Genomic DNA, 23,393 nt, shown 5'->3' on the forward strand with positions numbered 1-23,393 from the left:
CCCAAGTCATAACACCCCAACTACTGTGTTTAACAGATGAGACGGTATGCTTTGGATCTTGCACAAGTTCTTTTTCTCTTCACACTGGCTCTTGCCATCACTCTGATATAGGTTCATCTTTATCTCATCTGTTCACAAGACTTTTTTTTTTACAGAATTCTGCAGGGTACTTTTTCTCAAATTGTAATCTAACCATCCTGCCTTTGTGGGTAACTAGTGAGTTGCATCTTGCAGTGTGGCCTCTATATTTCTATTCATGAAGACTTCTGCAGACAGTATTCTCTGACACAAACACATGTGCCTCCTGAATACGGTTTGTGATCTGTTGGACAGGCATTTGGGCTTTTTCTTTATCATAGTGAGGATTCTTCAGTCATCAGCTGTGGAGGTCTTCCTTGGCTTACCAGTCCTTTTGCAATTACTGAGCTCACCAGTAGGTTCTTTGTTCTTAATGGTAATCCAGACTGTTGATTTAGGTAATCCTAAGGTTTTACCAGTGTTACTAATGGTTTTCTCCTTGTTTTTAGCCTCATACTGGCTTCTTTGAATTTCATTGATACAACTCTTGTCATCATGTTGAAAAAAGGCAAATAACAGACTCCAAAGGTAGTCTATAGGTAGAAGTAAGCCTAGGTATTGTATGCCTGCAATAATGAAGCAATGAAACACACGTGAGTAATCACAAACACCTGTGATGCCAATTGTCCCAAACATTGAGGTGCCCTGAAATGTAGAGATCATGTATAAAAAGTTTTGTAAGCTCTACATGGTGTGACAGAAATATATACAAATACCATTAACTTAAATTCTGCAATGTGCACTTTAATCACATCTAAATTTCTTGATTTTTAATTTTAAACTATGGAGCAGTGGAAGAAATCAAGGAAAAATGTGTCTTTGCCCCAGAAACATTATGGAAGGCGCAGTATATTACAATTTATTTCTTTGTGGAAAGCTGACTTGAGAGAGAGTCATATATAGGGAAAACCAGGGACAAAAATGGGTTTTCCTCAAATAGCATTTTATAAAACAGTTGTACTTCACATACCTTTCTTAGTAAACAAGGTGTTTACAAGACATAATACGTTTGAAAACCAATAGAGTGTCACCTCAGTGAAAGCTACCACTGTAATAGTAGTATCTTTTGCAGAGGCTTATTAAACCATTTTTAAACAAAATCTTTTGACCTTTTTTCCACTCAGATCCTAGATATATTTGTGGCTTGGTTTAACATTATTTACATTTTTGTTTGAGGGCATGATGTTGCACACTAAAGAACTCTAAGTGAAAGACAATTGTTCAAGATCTGTAAAGACAGACCATGATAGACAGAAGGATTTTGTTGTCTTCTGCCTATTGTGTATTTGATGGCTTTTTGTGCTCACTTCATTCCATGTGCCCTCTTTCCAATAAATATCCTGTTTCTACTACTTTGGCCTCCTTGGAATTTATTCTTAACTTTTGTACTGCATAATATTTTGTAATTAAATTAGGCTAAATGAGTAGAAAACGTCATGCTGGTTGCCAACGAAAGAGACCTAGATACACAGATATTAGGAACAGTATTGTTTCAATGAGCATGAAGACTTGCACACAAAAATACACTTCATCCTCTCATGTTCCGAGTCTGCCCCCCGCCAAAAAATAAGGAAAAGTACAGCTATAAAAAGACAAATTTCACTCAAGGACTTCGTAACAGAAGAAAACAACTAGGTAATTGAACAAGAGGCAAAATGTTATTATTATTGTGTTGCTTTAAATTTATTTTCATGTTTATTTGCATATACTGTAATGAAATCCATCCATCCATCCATTTTCCAACCCGCTGAATCCAAACACAGGGTCTGCTGGAACCAATCCCAGCCAACACAGGGCACAAGGCAGGAAACAATCCTGGGCAGGGTGCCAACCCACTGCAGGACACACACAAACACACCCACACACCAAGCACACACTTGGGCCAATTCAGAATCGCCAATCCACCTAACCTGCTTGTCTTTGGACTGTGGGAGGAAACCGGAGCACCCGGAGGAAACCCACGCAGACACGGGGAGAACATGCAAACTCCATGCAGGGAGGACCCGGGAAGCGAACCCAGGTCCCCAGGTCTCCCAAATGCGAGGCAGCAGCGCTACCCACTGCGCCACCGTGCCGCCTGTGATGAAATACTTATTCATTTTATAACAATATTCACTAGTTTAATAATAAACATTTTTGCATAAGAGGCATAATATTAAAATAATGCAACTTAAAAAAATAATAAGGAGTGAGTGAAGTACAAATACTTTAGATGTTAGGTAGCCAACACGGTGCCTGCAGGGACCACGTGAGTTGCCCGCAGGGCATGTTCTAAAAATAGCACTAGACACCATGGAGCTCCATGTAAAAATCATATTTAATTGTTTTTTTTTTTTTTAATCAATAGCACTTGCATTGATGTAGATTGGGGGGTAGCCTGCGGTTCAAGTTCAATATCGTGCGTAAGACAAACCTCCATCTCACAATTCACTGAGACAAGCAAATGGGCGCAGCTACGATGGGGAGCTATACTCTGCTTTAGCCTCTAAAAGTAAAGAAAAACATGGCAGAAAAGCGAAAGAACACTTACCATTTTTAGGGCCCTATGATTTCCTCGATGTAGAAAACACAGACGGAATCATGGAATTAATGAGTAAAAACGGATGCAAGATTTAAAAACAGAAATGGAATTGAGAGACTGAAGGGGTGACTGTTACAAATCTTCCCAATATATTAAACGACTGAATAAACTGTAGTTCTATCATTCAGATACTATTTTCTAGCTTGCTGTGTTTCAAGCGAGCACAATTCTTTGTAGAATTCCAGTCGTGCCTTTATCTGTTTGTGCGCGCATTTCCTGTATGTTGTCTTGTTAAAAGCATGCAAATTAGCTAGCTGCAAGAGACAGAAATGTTGAAGCGAGCAGGATTAGATACCCTAACTACATAGAAAAAACTAAGAAACATGAGATTAACTGCAAAATTGAGGGCACAACAATATCCCGGAGATTTTTACGAATCTGGACAACAACTTTTCTGCAAGTTCTGCCAGCATACTATACACTGGAAACGAAAATATATTTGCAATGACCACGTCAAATCTAAAACCCATCTAAAGAACAAGGAGAAATTAAAATCAAAAAGTGTTCTCCTTCGGGTAACAATAGAGGAAATAACAAAATCGTCAGATGTAAGATGCCAGTTTGTGGTCATGCAAGTCAGACATACTGCTCGAAAAAATGACAAAGATGCGTCCTTTCTTTACTAAGCATTGTAAACAAGGAGGCACGCTGCCAGAAAATGAGAGCAGTCTTTGTCAAACTCATTTGCCCCATGTCAAAGAAAGAGATAACAGATGTTTTCACTGAAACACTATGGCAACATTAAACTCAAATATTTTACAAAAATGTGAAAAATAATTTGTTCAAAAAGTGTAACAGATGAGATTTGTTTATAATGCTACAGATTTGATGATTAGTACAAACTAGCATACGGGGGTGTAAGAATAGGATTGGAAAACGGTGAGAAAGGAATTCAGACATCAAGTAGAAATAAATACTGCTTGAAAGATGCAGTGTGCATGTAGAATTTCCGACCAAGTAGGATTACATGTGGAAGTGATAAATAAATCACGCTTTCCGAATTTACGTACTATGGCCATGGCATCCTGATAGTTTTGTTGCATGTATCTTGGACTTCCTGGAAATGTGGATGGTAATATGATCATTTTGCCTACACATACGTTATTATTTTCAGCGTTTGCTTGCAGTGTGTCTGTATTCAAACATTGTATTGTTCCACGCGCAGATCTTGTTCATGTAATCTGAGATAGTTGAGACGCGCGCCTTCTGTTTTAACATACACATCTACGACGTACTGTTGGAATAGTTTGCCGCTACAGTGCAAAATACTACATGTATTCCTCATTGCTAATCTGTACGCATAAAATTGGCATTGAGTAAGCCTTATTCGCTTGGCGCTTCTTTTATCGGGAACATGTTGTAAATCTTTGTGCCAGCCAATGTCTCTGTAAGGGAATAAAAGTGGGTGAACCATAGGATTGCAATTCATATTGAGTGTGGAAATCAGTTTACAGGAGTTGCGTATGGGATAGGTGCAAATGTCCCTTTTGGCAGGCGTTTCACCATCTTCTCTGACGAAAATCACTGCAATGTCGGGGTATTGTATCGTCGTAAATCCTGCTCAGGGTTTTCCTTGAAAACCATTCGTACAGATGCTGTTGGATTGGACTGAGCGATTTCATGCATGTGTTTGTATGATTTAGCGAAGGGGTTGATGGTTCTGAGCATGGAATCTAGCTGGAGAAGTACATTTTCGCTGCATGCAGAGTTTGCTTTATTTTGTAAGTGTACTTCAGTAGCTTGCACTGTGTCAAAAACATACAACTGTCCATATCCTGGAGAGGTAGAAGTGTTAGCGTATAGTGGAGAGATTTGGTGATAAATTTGCCCATGTATTTTAAAACAGTATGGTCCGTGGCCAGGAGGTTGAGTTATCTATGCACCCATGGAAGCAAACGCTAGAGAAGAGTTGTATTCTCAAATGTGTTCACAATAATTTTTAGCTTCTGATGTCTGCTGTGTAAGAAGCTGTTATAAAGACACAGGTGGCTCCTGCAAAGGTGGTAAAGCTACTTTACCGTTGTGGCAGTACCTCAAGTACTTGTTGGATGTACAGTGATCCCTCGCTATATCGCACTTCGCGGCTTCACTCCATCGCGGATTTTATATGTAAGCATATTTAAATATACTATATCGCGGATTTTTTGCTGGTTCGCGGATATCCGCGGACAATGGGTCTTTTAATTTCTGGTACATGCTTCCTCAGTTGGTTTGCCCAGTTGATTTCATACAAGGGACGCTATTGGCAGATGGCTGAGAAGCTAGATTGCTTACTTTTCTCTCTCTCTTGCGCTGACTATCTGTGATCCTGACGTATGGGGATTGAGCAGGGGGGCTGTTCGCACACCTAGACGATACGGACGCTCGTCTAAAAATGCTGAAAGATTATCTTCACGTTGCTATCTTTTGTGCAGCTGCTTCCTGAAATGACATGCTGCACAGTGCTTCGCATACTTAAAAGCTCGAAGGGCACGTATTGATTTTTGACTGAAAAACAAACTCTGTCTCTCTCTCCCTGCTCCTGACGGAGGGGGTGTGAGCTGCCGCCTTCAACAGCTTTGTGCCGCGGTGCTTCGCATACTTAAAAGCCAAACAGCCCTATTGATTTGTTTGCTAGAGATTGTTTTCTCTATCTATGTGACATTCTGTGCTCCTGACACGCACTCCTTTGAAGAGGAAGATATGTTTGCATTCTTTTAATTGTGAGACAGAACTGTCATCTCTGTCTTGTCATGGAGCACAGTTTAAAGTTTTGAAAAAGAGACAAATGTTTGTTTGCAGTGTTTGAATAACATTCCTGTCTCTCTACAACCTCCTGTGTTTGTGCGCAAATCTGTGACCCAAGCATGACAATATAAAAATAACCATATAAACATATGGTTTCTACTTCGCGGATTTTCTTATTTCGCGGGTGGCTCTGGAACGCAACCCCCGCGATGGAGGAGGGATTACTGTATTACGCTCAGCAGGCCAGTATAGTGCATGACATGGAAGACGACGAATAGGAATCGAGAAATGCCGTGTCGGCTGCGTTTGGGCAGGACCGGTTTCAAAGTGGAAGCAGGACGAACCAGAAGAGAAATATATATAAGAGATGTGATAGGATTCATTTAAAAATGTGAAAGAACTGATGTTTTTAAATTCTTACATAAGATAATTTGTACAAACATGACACAGAGTTCATGATTTGTTCAAAAAAGCTACAAAGGTAGTGGTTAGTGCAAACAGGACATGATATATGAATATTCATTATTATCTTTAAAGGTGAACTGTGCAACTTTATGTTAATCAGGACGTTTTAATCAAACAACTAGCCCTTCGTATTATTCCGTACCCTTGAAATAGCTCTCAGTTTCGAAAAGGTTGGTAACCCCTGCTTTAGATATATACAAAATGATGGTCATCTCTATCAGCTAAAACAGAAAATGATACCACTGCCACCTTCCTTTCTTTAGTAATTAAAACTACTTCGACTCTTATTCTTACCTGATGCTCTGTAATAAGTCCTTTGACTTGGTCAATGTTCTGGGGAAGAAGCTCCTGGTCTCGCTGAATAAGCGTGGTCTCTGCCCACTGCAGCCATGACAACAACTGCTCAAGTAGCTCAGCATTGTTCATAAGCTCAGCCAGAGCATTTTCAAGACGTTGTTGGTGTTGCTTTGTCCATGTCTGAACCTGAAAGCAGATGACAAATAATTTTTGAATGTGTGCAATTGCAGAGAACTCATAAAATATTTATTTATTCATAATAATAGAAGATAACAAATTTTAGGGTTCATGTTAAACAAGGTACCATAATGATAATGGTTCAAACAGTCATTCACTGAAGTGCATGACATCAGTTTTTTTTTGTGTACAGTTATAACAGTCTTCAATCAGCCACAACCAAATCAAGCAAGTCTGATTTTATCTTCAGTTAAATAAATAAGATTGATGTGTGTACAAAAGTAGATAACCAGTGAGAGTTCAAACAAAAGTATGACATATACATGTAAATACAAGTAAAGAAGGAAAGTGGATGTTTTGAACCACTCAGACAGAAAAGATGCATATCTTGTTGTTTGTTACACCAGGACAGAATGGAAAAAGATGGGTTACAACTACAGCTGCACTCACTATGCCAAGAAAACATTTGTAAAGTCACTGTCAGAGCAGCAAATTATTTGGCTATCAGACTGCGGCAAGCTCGAGATACTTAGAAAATTTGAAACAGTACTAAAAAGTGTTGAGGAAATCATGTAATTTGTCTTCTCCTTCAACTCCTAGTCATTTAATCTGACAATTCCTTTCAGCAATGAAATCAAGTACAGTTTCTAAGTGTGACAGATATGCTCTCCAGCTTAAAGTCATGTAGTGTAATGCTGGTCTTAAGGTATATTATTCAAACCTTTCTAAGAATAAAGGACAAGCACATCTGAAATGTCATTTGTTGCTAACAATTTCACTGTTTGCAGACATACATTGCACATTGCAGTAAACAGGTCTGTGTGCTGAATTCTTTTATATTAATTTATCACAGCCTTTAGGCATCATGAAAAGTTAAAAAAAAAAATTTAATAATGTATGACCTTGCCTACAGTAATAACACACCCACTCACTTTACTTCAAGTTGCTGAACCTTTTCAAAAACTCTTGATCCTTTTGTTGTCAGCAGATCATATTAGACTGCCTTAAAAGCTATGATATTAGGAATAACAATAATTAAAACATCCTCATAAGTCTCATAAGATATTTTACAATAAGAAAAAATGTTTGCTACTAAATTTAATGATATCATGACTTATTATGAAATACCACAACAAATATTGAACATAAGTACAAAACATGCAATTTTCTACTCACTGCAATAAAAATAAATCACATACATGAAATCTGAAGTTTCCAAAGCTGTTACTTTCAATTAATCCAATATGCAAATAATTGTAATTACTGTATGTAAAAAAAATAAAAAATAAAAACTTGAACATTTGTGCAAACTTCTATCCTCAAGCAGATACTGTTCCCAGTATACCTGTTGATGAACTAATTGTAACATAAAAAACTTCACCCTACTTTAATAATCAGAAAGGGGGCAATTTGATTTTAACAGGTGGGCAGCTTTAACAAGAATGGAATATCACGAGATGCTATGTGTAGGGCATAGTCCAACATGGTCTAATGATCTGTGGAATATGATAATTTCAGATGCTAAAAATGATAACAGCAAACTATATTGATAACACAAACAGTAACATTATTATTATTTTAAAAGCAGTGCACCAAAAATATACATGGGTCAAAGGAGTGCAGCAACAACTGCAGTCAAGTGTTTAATGTTTAAGACAAGGTAGATCCACTTGGTAATATTTTCTCCATTTCATATAAAGTACATACATAAACAGAATTTTAATTATTATATATAAGCCTCCTGTGAACTGTGATTTTACCATTGAAATAATATTTTTATTAAAGGAGAAAAAATGAAATAAAGAATGTGGCAAAATAAAACATAATATGAAATAAAAAGAGTAAAAAACACAAACCATATAAATAGTGTAAATTAATTATACTGTACATTTTATGGTGTCCAATGAGAAATATCTTGTAACTTTTCAAAAGTGGCAGGGCACCTGATCATAAAGCAAAAAATTTAAAGCTAATCACATTTGAACTTTCAGGCGAATCTTTTTGTTATTTTTATAGGTTTCCACTGACATAAATTCCTGTACTTTTCTACACAGTGACTGTTCCAAAAAAACAACCAACTAACTGTACCACTGGGAAGACAGTTTTGCCTATAATGCGAGTACCAGGGAGAAAATACAATGATATGTTGAATGTGGGTGCTTCTGTCATGAGAACATTACAACTATTGGAGCAACCTTGGATCTCATAAAAATTAAGCGTTTAACCTCTTAACTTCAAGTGATGTTCATCACTACATGGAAGAACCATGTTTCTTTTCTTGTTACTGCAGGCAATAACGTACAATTTAATCTGAATTAGTAATTAAAATACTAAAGATCGAAACCAGTTTACAATCAACCTGATTTTCAAATCTTGGAGAGGAATCATATTTGCAATGATAATTCAAACTAGAACTTTGAATTGTTGTAGCACTGATTGCCTGTGTGGTGCACACCACCACTTTTGTATAACCATTTTGATCACCTTTAACATTAAGTTAGAGGGAATTTAATGCAAAATGTCATTCTTACTTTGTGTATATATTAATGTACATGTGATATTTAGTACACAAACTATTAAAAAATTTAAAAAAATAATGTTGAAGGGGCATATAATTCAATGTGCCCTAATGCCCACCCTTCATTATTGCTGGCACTGCCCTACTAGATCCAATCAGGATTCTGAAGACTTATGTAAAACTACTTTATAACTTCCAACTGTTTAAAATAAAAAGATTCAGCATTTTAAATCTTTGTTCAGAATTCATACTCGGTAGTCCTGGAGTCTGCCTTGGAAATCTGTTCTGGATTTTCTCTTAGTATGTTTCACCAATCTTGTAATGTGAATACTAAAACTACACATATTTCTGATGATGTGGACTTATCTGCTCAGTGACATTCATGTCTCTAGTGACTCTTCCTATGAGGTATATAGGCGGATTGGGAGAGCGTGAGTGGTTCATGAGGTCGCTGGAAAGGGGTGTGTGGCGATCCCGATGTCTATGCAAAAAGAAGAAGGTCCAAGTCTTTAGAGTCCTGGTGTTTCCTGTCTTGCTATATGGTTGTGAGACATGGACGCTATCCAGTGGCCTGTGATGAAGACTGGACTCCTTTTGTACTGTGTCTCTTTGGTGGTTTGAATTTGTGTCGAATGAGCGGTTGCTCATGGATTCCTGAATGAGGCACATTACCTGCATTGTAAGGGAGTGTCAGTTGCAGCACTATGAGCATGTGGCATGATTCCCCAAGGGTGATCCATATCGCAGGGTCCTTTGTTGAGGACCCAAGTGGCTGGACCAGGCCAAGGGGACGCCCATGTAACACCTAGCTGCGGCAGATAGTTGATCATTTCCGGAGTGTGGGACTGGACTGTGTGTCTGCCTGAGGAGTTGTCAACCAGGATCCCAAGCTGTTTTGTCATTTGGTGGTTGCTGCAATGCGCTGTAGCAGTGCATGCTCCCCAACCTGACCTGACCTGGGGCCTCATGTATAAATGGTGCGTACGCATAGAAATATTGCGTACAAATGTTTCCACGCTCAAATCGCGATGTATAAAACCTAAACTTGGCGTAAAGCCACGCACATTTCCACGGTACCTCATACCCTGGCGTACGCAATTTCTCCACTCTGTTTTGCAGACTGGCGGCACCCAGCATCAAAGCAGTGCTACTGTTCCTGTGTGGTCACACTTTCTTTCTTAGAGCCACATTCCTGACGCGGATTTATAAATACACTGAAACTAACTGCATATTGTTTATTAGTGTAATGCATCTGATTGTAATTAACCTGCAGCAATATAATGGTCCAGGGAATAGCCATAGTATTCCAAATACCATAACTGCTTTAGCGTTGTTACTCTCACTGCATCTTCTTCTTTTTTCAGCTGCTCCTGTTAAGGGTTGCCACAGCAGATCATCTTTTTCCATATTACTCTCACTGCACCACTTGGAGTATTTATATATAAATCACCGTATCTGAGTGGGGAATCACAGCAGCAGCTGATTGGAAAGAGAATTATCGGTATACAGCCTGAAGCAGGCACGGCAAAACGCTTCAGAGACTTCCCTGTATGGACTTCGCGGTTTAGAAAAAATTTCATCCCAAGAACTATAAACGCACTCAATCAGTCCATCAAGTGCTCCTTGTAGAACTGTTTGTACAGTAAGTACAATTACGTCACTGTAAACTTGCACTACAGTTATAATATTGCACAACCTGCGTCACTTTATAAAGCGCGTATTTACATATGATGACGATATCATTTTTAAGATGAAATGCAGCAAAATACGTTGATTATATTATACAGATAAAACTTTAACTTCATTTAAATAATCTTTATTGTTAATAATTAAACATGTGAGGACACGGTGCCGCAGCACTAGCTAGTTCAGGGATTGTTCCTGCATTGCGTTGTATTCTTGCTGGTGCTGACGCGACACTGGAAGGATAGACGGATAGAATAATTAAACATGTACTACGAAGATATTTCAATGTTCCTAAAAAGTTTTGAAGAATCGGTGTTCTAAGCTTACAAATGGCTTCACGTCTATTACATAGCTGATTGTGTGGCGATTGGGTATTTGGAGAAAGAAAAGTAAGGACAGGAATTGGAGGTTAGTACGTTTGAAAGAGACAGTACTTTTGTAATAAATTATTTCATCGAAGGTCGCACATGGCACAGCAAGCCTCTTGCGTGAGACATGAACAAGCACTGCGCCACCGTGTTCCCATGTTTAATAACATGCTTTCATTCCGATCATCATGAAAAAGATATCATGTATACATCTCAGTATTTTAATTATTCAGAGAGCTGTAATATCACGAATGTAATGGATTATGTGTCCTGTCGGAGAAAGAGAAAGCCAGTTTAAGAAGCAGGTAGTGATTCATACACATAGAGCACATAGAAGATCAAATACAGAACAAAGCATTTAACGTGCTACTTTAGTTACAATGGGATTTGAGAAACTAGTAAATTAAACGATTTTAAGATGAAGTTTATGATGTTCTACTTTAATGGCAAAATAAACTACATGATTAAAGTGGAAATTTCGAGATTAAAGTTGACATTTCATGCTTTTTTCCCCCACTGTGTGCCTATTTTTTTTTGTCTGTACCCTAATAAGCTTTCATATGACACTCAGACGGTGGGCTACGACTCGTCTTTTCACGGCGACTTTGATATGTGATTTCTTTTTTATTTCGGGCACTGTGCGACTTTGTGAACTTGAGCTTTCGAGTTTCTCCGACACTCTGTCACTCAATCAACTTCCTTTTGTTGAATATACTACTGTTTAAACCAACAAATAGTACGTTTTTCCTTTGCCTCCACTTGATATTTGCTGAAATTCTTATATTTTCCCCCATGCTTTTCCCTTTGTCTTTTCACAGAAGGCTATTTATATTGATTTGCATATTCAAAGAGGTGAAATTCTGGGAGGAGTTGGGGCGGGACAGAAGGCGCATGCACGTGTGTTACTTTTCACGCTGATCGGGATTTATGTAGCGGAAGAACATGAAAGTTTGCGTACGTACGGATTCCTGCATCTGGATTTTTCTTTGCGTACGCACATTCCCGACTTTGTGCTTACGCCATGTTATAGTGTGAGTTTTACGCACGCCGTTATACATGAGGCCCCTGGACTCTAAAGTGTTTCGTGCAGCTTAAGAATAAATTCACATGATTTGTACAAATTTATTTGACACACTATGTTATATAAACTACCATTCTATTAACTTGCACTATTTTTATTATACACTGTCCAATTGTTGACAGTGGTGAGTCAACTAGGATTCCTATGTTCCTCTCAAAAGGCTAATTATGTTACTTTGTTGAATACTGAGCATCCTGTTGTAGTGGGGCTACATAATGATAAGTATATTCTGTGTTTGTGCTGAATTGCGTTTCGTTTCAATCGTCCCGTTTACTGTCCATTATATGTGTATCAGTAACTGTTGTCCCCGTAAGTGAAAAGGGGAAGGATGATGGAGAGAGACCGTAGCCCCGAGGCGGAAATCACCTGTTGAATTCACCAGTTACATCTGGGTTATTCTGTATTTAAACGAATGGAGCAAAAGGTAAAAAAGAGGCGAGGAGAGAGAGAGGAAGAATCATTTATGCATATTTCAATTAATTTCTGATCATCATACCAGTCCATTACTTGCTTCTTCAGGATCCGGATTATTATCACAACAGCCAGCACCAAGACACCCCGGGGTTTGGACTTTTGCCAACCACTGCTGAGGACACTTACGGTGAGGTCGTTTTTTTTGTATTGTCGGGAGGAAGCATGATTTCACACCAGCCAATATCCAATGTTTGCCAGACTTTATTAACTTTTGGACTCATCTATCATTTTCATTTCAACCGCCCTTTATCATTTCATCTGTGTTTGTTCAGTTAGTGTTTAGGGGCAAGGGAAGGTTCTTTGTAAATATTTGCATATTTGTGTTTTAAATAATAATTAGTCACTGGTGTCATTGGGATAGTGGTGTTTTGTGCGCACATATTTACATTATTGAATATTTGTTTGTCTTTATCATTTACAATATACAGTATCTGTGTTTGATTTTACATTCCTGTCTATTGTTTGCTGGTTATTTCGTCATGTGGGGAAAAAGTACAACTTATAAGTAGTATGGCTTGTTACTAGATAAAGAAGCCTAAGGTTATCCAAGGAATAGTCTTGGTAGTGTAGTGGCCGGTCTGGGTAAGGGGTCGGCGATTACACTGTATGTGAAACCCTGCTTTTTTATATTAAGTTTCATCTGCCAAGTACAGCATCTGACAAAACACATATATTTTCAAGGATCTGACAGTCCACAGGATTATGTAGAAAGAGATCATAGTAGTTAAGCTTCAATTTGTAAATGTTGACATGTACTTGCATCAAAATAAATCTTTTTAATGGCCTCTTTGAATTTTATATTCAAGGAGAATAACATGTCCAATATTATTTCATCCTGTATGTAAAGTCTTACATTTTATTTACATTAAAGGAAATACTCCACCCAAAAATGATATCAATGTACTTTTTTAGTGATGGCCAATAAAATTTTTTAATCTGATATTATTCAAAATCCACAAGTCTTTGATCCAGTCACTAGCTCAATATATGCTGAACAAATGCTTTTTTGCTAAAATACTGTTAGTTGCTTCCTGGATTATCAGCACATACATAAACAGGAAATCCAAAACTCATAGGAGAGATTTTTGAATCGAGGCAGGTTTTTTATATATATTTTGGTGTGGATTATTCCTTTAAGGTTTATGTGCCCATTATCTACCCAAAATCTATTTTCAGGTCCTGGCTGCCAAAATAGGTTTGAAGAGACACAAGTTAAATAGAAAAAAGACAAGTTAGATGTACTGTAACTTCACCGTTGCCCTGATAATGAATGAATGCATTAGCCAAAATCAATTCAGTATGTAATTTTCCCTTCTACAATAAAATAACAAAACACATATTTAGAGATTAGTTCAGACAAGACAAAGGAAATATCTTTATACATCAATATTCCTACTCCTCTAGTTTTATTATGACATTTGGAGTAAAATTTAGTTTGGACTTTGCAATCTGTGAAGCAGACCCTTAATTTATGGAATTACGTTTATACGTATGTGTTTCTGTCCACTAGGAATGTCTCACCTCCTCAAACCGTGCTCTGATAATAGTAATCCAGTGTTTGATTGTGGTAATAGAATCATGGTGGCACATTACAAGAATTGCTTCTCCCATTTCCACAGCTGCATTAAAATCTATCCGCTTTTCCTCCACTTTTGTCATAAATTCCTACAAAACAATAAGGCAGCCAAAGTTAAGACAACCATCTTTAAAGTCATCTAAAATAGATGAAATAAGAGTTAAGAATGTGTGTTTACTTTTTTTGCAAAGAGTATCTAAATTATTAATTGCTATTTTAAAAATGACAATAATATACCACTGTGTAACACAGGAAAATTTTTATGCAAAAAAAAAAAAAATATACCTTGTGAAGGCTAATGAGACTCTGTAATGTTTCAACTTCATCAGGAAGCACCCCCCTAAATCGCAAGGTTTGCTCTGCCTCAGACAACCACTCCAAAAGATGATTGACTGCTGACCTAAATTCCTCTGCCTATCAAAGAAAACGTATTAACATTTTTTTAAACTTGCTCATAAAATGATCACATTGCAATTTTATATCATGGACAGAGAAATAGAAAATATGATCCCAAAGTTAATCTATTCCTATTCAACACTTACTTGTTCCAAAGCATGTTCCAGTCGACTCTGCTTACTGACTGACAACTTGCACACAATATCCCAACGATTGGTTAGCTCCTGCAGCTGCACCTTGACCCACGTAGTGTCATCTCGACCACTCTCAATCAGTTCACGGGCTGAACGTTTCAATGTTTGCATGCTGCTTGTGCGTTTTCCAAGCTCCTTCTGAAATACCTGATTAAAAAAAAAAGTACAGAAAAAAACTTCACACATGAAGTAAACATAATTCCAACCTGGTAGATGAATAAATTAAAAATAATGTAAATAAATAAAAATATGAACTGATATAAAGTTACATAATAATAGGTTTTTCAACAAAAGGGATCATAGTGTGTCACCAAATATCCTAGCAGAATCGGGAACAAACCATGGATGGGTTGGCAGTCTTTCAGACTATTGTACAAAATGGGACAGTTTAACAAACACATTCCTGGGATATAAGATTAAACTAGAGCGACAAGATAAAACCCACAGAGCCATGACTGAATGTTCAGACTCTACAGAGGCAATGACATGTCAGGAATTTCAAACCACAACTGGGTAAACTTCAACTGTTCTAAAACTATTACACATTTTATTACATAAACAAGTACTCAGATCAAAGGCCTGCTAACTTAACATATTATGTGACAGGCAAATTACATTAAGCTATTTTAAAAATAAGATAAAAACCCAGCTCTTTGGTCAAGCTATGCTGGCAAGTAGTCAGCATAATATGATCAATGAATATCGGAGAAAAAAAAAACACATATAAAAACATTTAAAGACACTGTTTTCACTGAAGACAGGAGCTAACAAATATTATGGAAATTACAGGGAAAATAAAAGAATCTAGTAATATATTAAAAAGCAAAATAATAAGTTGAAATTTGCAGATAAAACACCCACAATGTTGATTTGTTTGTTTTAAATATCCAAGGTCCATGCACTGGTTTATTTTGACCAAGTATACTGCTAACTAGAGCTTTGATTTCTTTGGTCTGCTGTGAATATTTAAGTTAGTTGTAAATTACAGTACATACTGTATATGTTTGATACAGTGTGTACTGTACTTTGATAAAAGTTCTGAAGATACTGCCCTGTCTTTTTTTAATTTATCTAGAAATGTGATTTATAAGCACTACAGCTTTTTTACTATGTGTAAGAGTAGTGTCATATGGAAATAAACTGACCTAATCTGTATAATACAAAGTCAGCAAATAACACATTTTTTAAATAAAGAAATAAAAATAAAACATACAATTCCACAATTGAGGTTTAATACACATTAAGAACAATACTGTGGCGCTTTAGTGAATATTTTTAACATCTGTCAAAAGTGAACAAAAAGTATTTAAGCAGTGTATACCCACATTAGAGATTTCTTTGTTGTTTATGTTTGATGTACATTGGAAATACTGTAAGTAGCAGAATGTTTATATTATAATAACAAATAACAATCTATTACTTTTTACATCTCATAACTAATATTGCATTTAAATCTTTACATTTTATGTTGTTAATGTGAACAAAATTAAAGATATTTTATAAAATATTATATGTAGATGTATAGTTATAAGTGGATCACTGGTCACTCAACCCTGACCCTTTCCAATCTAACCTTATGAGCATCCATTAGGTTGATAACCAAGTCCAAATCTCCATGAACCTGTTGATCTTCACTTAGTTGTGGTTCAACACGACACAGCCAATCAATGAGGGCTTGGAGAGCATCTGCAAACTGGCCCGAGAAAAGGAGAGCCTCTTCTAGCTTGTGCTGCCTGATAACAACAAAACGTTAAAATTACCTTGGGTGACTGAACTCAGAGTTAAAGAAAGAGTTTACCTGAAGATTATTATTTAGCAGACTGCAAAAAAAAACTAACATAACTAGTGGTGTAAATACTATTTAAGCACAACTGTAACCTAATTTTAATATTACTTCTATGATCATATAATAACTTTAAATGTAAATTGAACTGAAATCCAAAAAACAAAAGAATTAAGATTTTCATAAAAAAAGAACAGCATTCTGTCAGCTTCACTGCCACTGTGCATGATGATTTTCAGCCTAACAATGAACATGGACCCATTAAGTTGCACCTCATGTTTACCTACTACATTGATAGGTGTGGTGTTCATGTTTCCTATTGCAATGAACTAATTTCTCATTTGTGACTGATTTCAATGGCAAAGTTTCAACATTCTTCACTGTGTGCTACAATTATACACCCCTAAACTCTAAGCCCCTAAATGCCACATGTTCTTTTCAGAATAGGAAGAACTCTTACAAAACTGTATACCAAGCCTCACTTTACATAAGCACCTATATTTGATGACAATATTGATTTTTTTTTTTCCTCCAAATTTTTTTTTTTTTTTTTTTTTTAAGAATCTGAAGTGATGAACCCCTATAAAATGACATTTTTACAAATGACAGAAAAATGCTACAATCTCACAAATGAAATTGTTATATCTTTTTGGCACACATTTCTTATAGGGAACATAAATCTCACATCCAACTTTCTGCTTTTTGTCTTGGCACATTATCATTTTTGTTCAAAATGCTGCCGTAAGAATTATTACAAGAACCATAAAGTATGAACACATAACTCCAGTTCTCAAGTACTTACAGTGGCTCCCAGTTAGGTTTAGTGCCGATTTTAAAATCCTCCTTTTAACATATAAAGCCTTAAATAGCCAAGGCCCTGCTTACTTATCTGAACTTATCACTTACAAAGCAGAGTACATATTATGATCTCATGATGTCAGCTGCTTATGATTCCAAGGATTAACAAAATAACAATGTGAGGTTGAGCATTTATTTATTTGTTCCCAAAGCTGTGGAATTTTCTGCCTACTACTTTAAGAAATCCTGCCCTTTCAGTCTCAGCTTTTAAATTCAGGGCGAAGACTAACTACTTCATTTTAGAATACCCTGACTAGACCTGCTGATTGGATCTCGGTTGTTAGTCATTAGTACTAAAACATAAGTAATATGTTATTTATAAACTGTTACTAACCCTCCTCTATTCTGTTTTTCTTCTTGGTACTGCCAAGTTCTACTGCCAGGTTGTTTGCCTGCCTATGGGAAAGGTCATCTCAGATAAAGGAGCACTGGAATCATAGGGTAGAAGGGTCCTCTCTTTGGATTGGCCAGCCTAGCACTGACTCAGCTGTAGAATAGCCAGTAGGGGGCTGTGGCTAGTTGGGCAGGGTCTCCAGGACTCTGACTTTGTCTGGGTTATCTCTGACTTCTTTTGTACAATCTGACTGTGGTTCTACAATTAAGCCATGTACAGATATTTTTGTTTTTCATATATGTTAATTAGTTTCTACTTTGTTTTTGATGTATTCGAATAAATCTGTATCCTTATACAGTATGTGATAGTTCTGAATTTAATGAGTGGTATAATCAATTCTTGCATTTTGCCTTGAGAGTTGTTGGTTGGTAAGGAGGGCTGTGCAAGAAACAAGTATTTTGTACTAGTACTAGTATTGTCTTTCTAAGGTGGCAATTATTGGCCATCTAGCTCTGTGAAGAGGATTACTTGTATTGTGTTTTGTGACATCTATTACAAGCCCAACCTTCCTGGAAGAGGGTCTCTATTAGAATTGCCCATCGCAAGATTTATTCCATTTTTTTTCCTACAAGGTTGTATTTTTTGAGAGTTTATTTTTGTCTTTTTAGAGAGTCAAGGCTGGGTGGACTGTCAAAACAAAAAGCTCCTGTTAAAGCTCAGGGAGGCATTCTTTGTCTGATTTTGGGCTATACAAGAAACTAAATTATTGTTGTTGCAGGTAAATTTCAATGAGTTTAATTCTGCTTTAATATTAAATATACAGTATAAGCTTACCAATAAAGCTTTTGAGAAACGATTAACATTAAATATGGCACTCATTAAATCCTTTTTATTCTATTTTATTTCTTGATCATTTTTGAATTTATAAATTGTACAAACAATATTCTGGATTATCTGGACCAAATATATCAAGAAACATTCAGGTAATGCGGTATTTTTGTTATTGCAGTGAATCGGAATAAATCTCTTATTTCAGATGCCATTTAGTCGTAGGTGGGTTACATCTGATACGATTAGGCATAGTGGAAAAAAAACAGGAGGAACTTTAAGAAGTGAGCACATTACAATTAAAGTAGTGTGTGTGATCTAGACTTTGAAATGCTGGCTGAATTTGTCCACATTACAGCCTAGGAGGAGGTGGCATCATATTGCTAACTTTTTTTTTTTAAAACTCAACAACAGAAATGATTCAACTCTGTTATTAACACTGTAAAGATGAGTCATTCTGAACACTGGTGACTTCACCGAAGCATATCTGAATGAAACAAATTTCTAACAGCATGTCCCTTCTGTGGACACAACGAACTGGACCTGCTGTATTCAAATGTTAATGCCTTTAAATGTACATCTAGACAAAACTGTTATTGACAGCAGCAGCTCTTCGGTACCTAAATCTGCCATTCGTATGTGTGTTTGAGGGTTGTTGTTTGATTTAATATTTATATATATATATATATATATATATATATATACAGTGATCCCTCGCTATATCGCGCTTCGCCTTTCACGGCTTCACTCCATCGCGGATTTTATATGTAAGCATATTTAAATATATATCACGGATTTTTTGCTGGTTTGCGGATTTCTGCGGACAATGGGTCTTTTAATTTCTGGTACATGCTTCCTCAGTTGGTTTGCCCAGTTGATTTCATACAAGGGACGCTATTGGCAGATGGCTGAGAAGCTAGATTGCTTACTTTTCTCTCTCTCTTGCGCTATCTGTGATCGTGACGTATGGGGATTGAGCAGGGGGGCTGTTCGCACACCTAGACGATACGGACGCTCGTCTAAAAATGCTGAAAGATTATCTTCACATTGCTATCTTTTGTGCAGCTGCTTCCTGAAACGACATGCTGCACAGTGCTTCGCATACTTAAAAGCTCGAAGGGCACGTATTGATTTTTGACTGAAAAACAAACTCTGTCTCTCTCTCTCTCCCTGCTCCTGACGGAGGTGGTGTGAGCTGCCGCCTTCAACAGCCCTATTGATTTGTTTGCTAGAGATTGTTTTCTCTATCTATGTGACATTCTGTGCTCCTGACACGCACTCCTTTGAAGAGGAAGATATGTTTGCATTCTTTTAATTGTGAGACAGAACTGTCATCTCTGTCTTGTCATGGAGCACAGTTTAAACTTTTGAAAAAGAGACAAATGTTTGTTTGCAGTGTTTGAACAACGTTCCTGTCTCTCTACAACCTCCTGTGTTTCTGCGCAAATCTGTGACACAAGCATGACAATATAAAAAAAACCATATAAACATATGGTTTCTACTTCGCGGATTTTCTTATTTTGCGGGTGGCTCTGGAACGCAACCCCCGCGATGGAGGAGGGATTACTGTATATATATATATATATATATATATATATATATATATATATAGTATACAGTGAAACCTCGTTTATCACAGTTAATCCGTTCCAGACTCTACTGCGATAAATGAATTTTCGCTAAGTAGGATTCTTTATTTATAAATCGAATATTTTCGCAGTTAGAGTATAGAAAACCTATTTACGACTTTCTAAATACATTTTTTAACATTATTAGAGCCCTCTAGACATGAAATAACACCCTTTACTCACCATTACACTCGTATTACCCAATATATTAGACAAAATAAAAGAAAATAAGACACATTAGACGTTACAAATATCATATTATTATTATTATTGTACTGTACATTTAATTACACACACACACAGTTCTTACACACAACCACTAACCTATGAAGGCACAAGCTCAGTAGGAAAGTCTTCAGGTTGTAAGCTGGAGCGCTGATCACACTCTCAGAGGACATAGACGCCCCTGGGAAAACCCCTGAAACAGCTGACAGTCTACCTTCACATTGCTCCTTACCCTTCTTACTTGCGCTATACTGCGCGATAAACCTCTCACGCGGTACTCCGCTTACTTAAAAGTATTGTGCAGTGCCTCGTAGCTTTGGAATTGGTTGTTTTGTTTCTCTCTCTCTCTCAGACATTCTCTGCTCCTGGCGGAACTGTCATTTCTGACTTGTCATGGAGCACGTTTAAACTTTTGAAAAGAGACAAATGTTTGTTTGCAGTGCTTTGAATAAAGTTATTTTTTTTTCTACAACCTCCTGTGTTTCTGTGCAAATCTGTGACCCAAGCGTGACAAGGTGGTGCAGTATCTTCAGCAGGTGCGTCGTTGTCTTCTTCCGCTGAAGGAGTACTAGAAGTAGGCAGTGGGTGTCTGGGTGTGCGGATGAAGAACATCCTGATAGGCAGTTGCTGGTGCTGTCTTTTCATATGCGTGAGGAGGCTTTTGTAGGGTATTGCCATCTTTGATCATATCCAAGAGTTTCACCTTCTCCTGGATGGTAAGCATCTTCCTCCGGCGCTTAGTTTCATTGTCAGAAGGCTTAGAAAAAGCAGCACGTTTAGGAGCCATCGTGGGGCTTAGATAAAAGTTCTCAGAAAGCGCATGCGTAGTGGCGTAAGCGTGTATGAGAAAAAATCGCAATAGAGTGAAGCCGCGAAAGTCGAAGCGTGATATAGCAAGGGATCACTGTATATATATATATATATATATATATATATATATATATATATATATATATATATATATACAGTGGTGTGAAAAACTATTTGCCCCCTTCCTGATTTCTTATTCTTTTGCATGTTTGTCACACAAAATGTTTCTGATCATCAAACACATTTAACCATTAGTCAAATATAACACAAGTAAACACAAAATGCAGTTTTTAAATGATGGTTTTTATTATTTAGGGAGAAAAAAAATCCAAACCTACATGGCCCTGTGTGAAAAAGTAATTGCCCCCTTGTTAAAAAACAACCTAACTGTGGTGTATCACACCGGAGTTCAATTTCCGTAGCCACCTCCAGGCCTGATTACTGCCACACCTGTTTCAATCAAGAAATCACTTAAATAGGAGCTGCCTGACACAGAGAAGTAGACCAAAAGCACCTCAAAAGCTAGACATCATGCCAAGATCCAAAGAAATTCAGGAACAAATGAGAACAGAAGTAATTCAGATCTATCAGTCTGGTAAAGGTTATAAAGCCATTTCTAAAGCTTTGGGACTCCAGCGAACCACAGTGAGAGCCATTATCCACAAATGGCAAAAACATGGAACAGTGGTGAACCTTCCCAGGAGTGGCCGGCCGACCAAAATTACCCCAAGAGCGCAGAGACGACTCATCCGAGAGGTCACAAAAGACCCCAGGACAACGTCTAAAGAACTGCAGGCCTCACTTGCCTCAATTAAGGTCAGTGTTCACGACTCCACCATAAGAAAGAGACTGGGCAAAAACGGCCTGCATGGCAGATTTCCAAGACGCAAACCACTGTTAAGCAAAAAGAACATTAGGGCTCGTCTCAATTTTGCTAAGAAACAGCTCAATGATTGCCAAGACTTTTGGAAAAATACCTTGTGGACTGATGAGACAAAAGTTGAACTTTTTGGAAGGCAAATGTCCCGTTACATCTGGCGTAAAAGGAACACAGCATTTCAGAAAAAGAACATCATACCAACAGTAAAATATGGTGGTGGTAGTGTGATGGTCTGGGGTTGTTTTGCTGCTTCAGGACCTGGAAGGCTTGCTGTGATAGATGGAACCATGAATTCTACTGTCTACCAAAAAATCCTGAAGGAGAATGTCCGGCCATCTGTTCGTCAACTCAAGCTGAAGCGATCTTGGGTGCTGCAACAGGACAATGACCCAAAACACACCAGCAAATCCACCTCTGAATGGCTGAAGAAAAACAAAATGAAGACTTTGGAGTGGCCTAGTCAAAGTCCTGACCTGAATCCAATTGAGATGCTATGGCATGACCTTAAAAGGCGGTTCATGCTAGAAAACCCTCAAATAAAGCTGAATTACAACAATTTTGTAAAGATGAGTGGGCCAAAATTCCTCCAGAGCGCTGTAAAAGACTCATTGCAAGTTATCGCAAACGCTTGATTGCAGTTATTGCTGCTAAGGGTGGCCCAACCAGTTATTAGGTTCAGGGGGCAATTACTTTTTCACACAGGGCCATGTAGGTTTGGATTTTTTTTTCTCCCTAAATAATAAAAACCACCATTTACAAACTGCATTTTGTGTTTACTTGTGTTATATTTGACTAATGGTTAAATGTGTTTGATGATCAGAAACATTTTGTGTGACAAACATGCAAAAGAATAAGAAATCAGGAAGGGGGCAAATAGTTTTTCACACCACTGTATATATATACATATATTTTCCCTCTCTCTTAAGCTTGACTTGTGTGATATACACATGGAAAAAGATTACCTACTAGTGTGGTAGAGAGTTGGAATTATGAGGACTTCAAAATCAAACTGAGGTCATTTTTTGGAGATATAGGATTGACAAACTTTGTTGGGCTCAATGATCAGATCATGTTAGTAATATCCTATTGTTCTAATATAGATAAAAATTGTGAAAGCACTAACATTCTTCAAGCTTGGTGGGAAAAATATGTCAGGAGCAAAATCTTATGCAGCAAAAAGGTGCTTGTCCATTTAATTGAAGTAATTATATCCATCCTACCTCTCAACTGATTTTCCACATACAGTATCCCACTTGTCTCGGACTTCTCCAAGTAAATTGTCCAATTTCGGCAGATCATCTGAAAGGGGGGCCTTTTCTTTCATGGAGCGACAACTTCGAACTGTTGTGTCATATACTGGTTGCTTTGCTCCCAATATTTTTTGAAACTCCTACAGGAACAGAGAAGAAAACCACAGAGACACTAGAGA

The 23,393-nt window shown here is 37.3% G+C and overlaps 1 protein-coding gene across 7 annotated transcripts in view; it reads right to left on the reverse strand.

Annotated features, from left to right (window-relative positions):
- Nucleotides 1–23,393, reverse strand: part of macf1a (microtubule actin crosslinking factor 1a) — a 976,441-nt gene that overhangs the window by 63,728 nt on the left and 889,320 nt on the right. For all 7 annotated transcript variants that reach the window (XM_051936317.1, XM_051936316.1, XM_051936315.1 and 4 more), the window contains 6 exons: nucleotides 23,185–23,354; nucleotides 16,192–16,351; nucleotides 14,571–14,765; nucleotides 14,314–14,442; nucleotides 13,974–14,117; nucleotides 6,146–6,334 (listed from right to left, as the gene is read on the reverse strand). In XM_051936317.1, the coding sequence (XP_051792277.1) occupies nucleotides 6,146–6,334; nucleotides 13,974–14,117; nucleotides 14,314–14,442; nucleotides 14,571–14,765; nucleotides 16,192–16,351; nucleotides 23,185–23,354 (987 nt within the window). The remainder of the gene's footprint in view (nucleotides 1–6,145; nucleotides 6,335–13,973; nucleotides 14,118–14,313; nucleotides 14,443–14,570; nucleotides 14,766–16,191; nucleotides 16,352–23,184; nucleotides 23,355–23,393) is intronic.

Source organism: Erpetoichthys calabaricus, chromosome 14 (genome assembly GCF_900747795.2).
Source record: "Erpetoichthys calabaricus chromosome 14, fErpCal1.3, whole genome shotgun sequence".
NCBI lineage: Eukaryota > Metazoa > Chordata > Cladistia > Polypteriformes > Polypteridae > Erpetoichthys > Erpetoichthys calabaricus.